This window comes from Boleophthalmus pectinirostris, unplaced genomic scaffold (assembly GCF_026225935.1).
Source record: "Boleophthalmus pectinirostris isolate CB_2022bp ecotype Guang Dong unplaced genomic scaffold, ASM2622593v1 HiC_scaffold_500, whole genome shotgun sequence".
NCBI lineage: Eukaryota > Metazoa > Chordata > Actinopteri > Gobiiformes > Gobiidae > Boleophthalmus > Boleophthalmus pectinirostris.
In genome coordinates, this window is record NW_026571405.1 from 1 (window position 1) to 5,000 (window position 5,000).

Consider the following 5,000-nt stretch of genomic DNA (forward strand, 5'->3'; position numbering starts at 1 on the left):
TGAGCCGTGTTTACCCCCGTTCCCAGAGGAACAGTTCGGCGTATGGACGGCGGTGTTTGGGACCACAGCCTTATCACATCGAGAGAGAGATGCTCTATGCTACCAGCTGCAAGTGTACCTGGGTCATGCCCTGGACACATGCGGCTGGAAGATTCTGTCACAGGTGTTGTTCTCTGAAGGGGATGACACAGAAGAATACTATGAGAGCCTAAGTGAACTAAAACAGAAAGGCTATGAGGATGCTCTGGAGAGGGCTAAAAGACACATGCATGAGGTATTTATTTTTATTGTTAATATTACTGTTATATGTGGCCCATGTGCTGCAAACAAATTGATAAAAAAATTGATAAAAAAAAAATAAAAATTAAAAAATAACAAAAAGTAGCCAATGTTGTAGAAACAGTTTGACTGTAGGCCTCATGCCTGCTCTTTCTCCTCCTCTTCCTTTGTCCCCTGTGATCTACCATCTGTTGCTGCACACTCACATGGCTGTAATATGATCCTCTGAGTCCAGACTCCACACTGTAGCTGAACGCATGAAGGCAGTTCCTCTGAAAACACCACAGAACAATTAAAGGTGGAGCTGGAATATTCACTGTTTCAGCAGCTGTTGTTGAGATTCATTTCCGTTTGACTTTAGGTAATGGTAAAACATCAACAACTTGAACCTTCATAACTACTAAAGTATGCCAGACATAGCTGCTTTGCGTTCACTCATAATTGGTAGTTTCCTTTAAACAACTCCCTTTAAAGTCTTCAGAAACATGGCTAAAATCACTCACCACTGTCTGGAACAAAATAACACTGAGCATACTGAACTGAGCAACTGTCCTTTTATGAGTTAACTTACTATAAAATTAACAGTAAATGTAAAAGAAACCAACAGTATGTAGGCACTGAAAGACCCCCTCCCATGTAATTATGTTTTAATTCATTTTTCTTTTTAATTACTCTTTAACCTTACCCAAATTGTATAAATTATTACATTACTTGGTTTAGGTTGTATTTATTTTTTTATTATTATTAATTAATTAATTAAGATACTGAGGCTCAGTAGAGAAACAAACTGAAGAAAACAGGACACAAACTTTTCTCCTGGAAATTGGAAAATAATAGTTTAATCCCAATTATGTGATTTTTGCACATCCTTAATATATAGCATTATAAAAAAAAATCTAGAGATGATCACAAATGGTGCAAAACGCAGTGCAGAATTATGCACACTATTGTGGTGATGAGTGAAATGTGACAGTAGTGATATAACTTGATACACACTTCATACAGATGAGTTGTCATAGTCTAGCAGTCTCTTCTGCTGCAGCTGAGAGTAGAGGCACTACAGAGTCATACACTGAGCAGAAGCCAAGGACCTACCTACCTGTAATATTGTGTCCTGTGTCCTCCTAACATCAGAAATGTAAACTGTATGAGAAAATATAGAGTTAAGTACTTTTTTATAAAAACATTTTTAATGTTGATCACTTGCCTCAATCTTGAGTTGGGGTTTGTAGTTTGTTATATTATTATTCAAAATGTTAACCCAGTTTAGAATACTAGGACAAAAAATTTCAAAATGATTGAGTAGTGGCTTAGACAGAAGATGTACCCTAAACAAATGTTCTGCTAATAATTAGCTAACCTTGTTTCTGTTTGTATGGTTCATCAGACATTGCTACACACTTTATTTTGTTTATTTAGGCTGAAACATTGTGCCTAAAATTTGAAAACAGAGAGTGGTATTAAATGGACCTAAATATAATGTAGTGTAGTGTTTCTAATTTAAAGCCTTTCACTAGGTTGACACTTAAAACTCAACACAGAGTCTGGATTCTTTGGTGACTGTGTTAATTAGACACAATGTAACTCATAATCTTCAGTACTGTCAGGCATGGTCCTTTTAGAGAAAAACATTTTATATCTTTATTCCTCTGAGTGCCTTAATCAAAGACTGTCTGCATTCTATTTAAGTATTTCATTTTAGTTTATAGTAATTACATGTAGGTTTGAGGTGAAATATTGCATCAAGCTTACTTCTATCTATTTAAGTTTACTCTGCAGCACTCCAGTGGTCCAGCTCTGGGTAGGATTTGGGATGTAGTGGTTACCATGGAGACACAGAACCAAGGTAAACAGAAGGAGCAGTGTCCGAGCTGAATCGTGCAGTGTGTGCCTGGGCCGGACCCTTAGTAGGGCTGTGGAAAACCAACCTGAACTTCTTCTAATAACAGCCCCATTCATGTCTATAGCCTTGGGCAGAGAGTGACACTTTATTCCCTACTTTACATTAAACATTGCATGGAGTATATTTTTTTCATATCACACAGAGACATACTGCAATGTCTGTATTAAGTGTACAATAGATGTTTTGAGAGTATGGAATCAGCACCAGTCAAGATCAAGTTATTCAAATGTATTATGCTAATCATGCAACATCATCATTATTACTTACATCCCATGTTTCCTACAGATTTGTACTGAGTCTATGGTGGCATGAGCATCCATATTTTAAAATAACGAAATTCATTGAGGAATTGATGATTTAGAAATTTAGAATTTTTTTTAAATATCAAAATGGTTAAAACAAGGATTATTACAAAACAAGTATTACTGGTACTGAAACAATCAACTATCAACTAAACAATTAATTTCACTGTTGCATTTGCAATTGCATTACATGTTTATACAAATGAAATTGAAGATAGTTAACTACTTCTTAAATTATAAGATTTGACAAGAATGAAAAAGTAAAAAGCTTCTACTATTTGACAGACTAGCAGCCTCTACTCTGATTTAGATTTAAATAGACTAATATAGATTGATCATCAAAAAAAAAAATATATATATATATATATATATTATTTGGCCATACATTTTAAATACTTATTACATGTTGTACATTGTTCTATAGTCTCGATGGTAGCAAAAATTTAACTACCATAGTCTCTAGTGTGTTGATACCACAGCCTTCTTTTTTTTAAATTATTTATTTATGTATTTATTTTGTAATAAGTAGCATCACACATAAAATTCTGATGAAACAGTAGCATACATATGGTAAATAACTGAACTGCTAACTGTTCCTGTGTGTTGCTCCCAGGTGTTGGAGAAGCACAAAGCAATAGACAGTATGGTGGAGCTGTTACAAGTCTACCCCGAGGAGGACGAAGCCTACAGTGATCTACTGGAGGCCACCACTCAGCTGTACCACTACCTGCTCCAGCCATTCAGGGACATGAGGGAACTGGCCATGCTGCGCAGACAACAGATAAAGGTGAAACTTACACACTAAACCACAATAGACCCTTAAAATGCAGTCATCAGAATGTTCCAAATTCCAGAACTGAGGCAAAGTAGACCATATATTTTCTAACTGACGTCTGATGCAAATGTAATGTTAAGTCTTTGTAACAAAATATGGTAGAAATGTCAGTCTGTTTGCTTTTCCATGACAAATGATGGAAAGAATAAATGTATCTAGTCTCAAAATATGATTGTATTTGTAGTAAAGTTTGAAATATATATGTAGATAAAATTAAAAACTATTGTCGGGTCAACGTTGTACTTGTCCAGTAAAACCTACAAAAATAGGATTTTTGCCTTGGTCAAAACTTCTTTGCATCTATTATATTCTCTTATTAAAAATAAACTAATAAATGCTATTTTAAATGTAATTATACCAGGGTCTGATATAACTTGCACCTTGCTGAGGAGTTGTTATTTTCTAGTTTGCCTTCAGATTTTTATATTCTGTAATGAATCCTAATTTCTCCACTGAAATCACATTGAAATCACATCATGCTCCGCTTCACTTTTGCCTCCAATTGTCTTCATTCCGAAGTTTAAAATGTATTTGTTCACAAATTTACAATGAGTTTATACTACTGTACAGTAACAGTGGCACTAGAGTTACTGTAGCCATAGTGGTGCAAGCAGTTCAGTGCCCTGGAGTTTTGCGTCTGGGGGCAGTAGAGAAGATCAGTCAGAGAGGCTCTTTGTCTGGCCCCGAGCAGCTTAACAAGCAGCCCAAGTATTATTGCTGCAGCTACTAAACCACTTACATTCTGCACACGGGATACTCCTGTATCTGCCAGTCTTCTGTTTGCCATTTCTGTTCTTGTTAATAGTTATATAGAGTTCATATATTTTATATGGATAAATGGTGTCTTTTCAATGTGTCTATATCACAAAATGCATCTGCAAACTTTATCAAATTTGATTATAGGTCCTGACATAGACATGATGTTTTGTAGCATAAACACATTTTGTCCCTTGCCCTGTCTTTTTCCATGTTGTAAATTAGTTTGATGTCATACAATGTCATCTATTGTTTTGAGCAGCACTAACATTCTTACAAATGCACATATACAGAATGTGTGACTGTAACATGGTATAAAGTACAGAGCCACAAAAGACACAAGACTGGTCTCTAGTTCAATTTGAGACACACTGGGCCTCTCACAAAGAATTCAGCAAGAATGTTGAGAAGTAACGACAATGCTATTAGTCCAGTAGAAGACTGTCAGTTGTTCTTAAGTGTAAAACAGAGCCTGCTTATCAGCATTAGTCACAAACCACAATGACTGCATTGAAGCAGGAGTGTTCTGTTTTTGGAATGTTCTTTTGTTTGATTTGGGAAATTGACTGAATCATCAATCTGCTTTTAAATGAAATGTTCTACCGACATATGCTGAGGCAAATATTGACTTGATGTCCCTTACGCACATTTCTTGATAAACCCTCATTCAGCACATTTCATCTGTTTATAGTGCTATCATTGTGATCCCTGCCACCTGCTACCCGTCGACTTCTCCAACAGTTGAAAATAAAGCTACATGCAAATGAATGCTTAATGCTGGTAAAGGCGGTTAGTCTCACAAATAGAAGGGAATGTTGGAAATTGTTATGAAAATATAAAAAGACTGAAACGCCTCACCACCCCAGTATCATCAGTGGCTTGCTAGGATTGCAGGTTTCACCTGCATGGCATGAATAAATAGCTA

General features: G+C 35.9%; 1 protein-coding gene across 1 annotated transcript in view; it reads left to right on the top strand.

The window, feature by feature from the left end:
* Positions 1 to 4: 4 nt before the first annotated feature.
* LOC110157478 (junction-mediating and -regulatory protein-like) overlaps positions 5 to 5,000 on the top strand; it is a gene marked incomplete at its 5' end in the record, with an annotated part of 11,710 nt that continues 6,714 nt past the window's right edge. Inside the window, 2 exons of the mRNA XM_055163108.1 lie at positions 5 to 274; positions 3,098 to 3,271. Coding sequence (XP_055019083.1) covers positions 5 to 274; positions 3,098 to 3,271 — 444 coding nt within the window. The remainder of the gene's footprint in view (positions 275 to 3,097; positions 3,272 to 5,000) is intronic.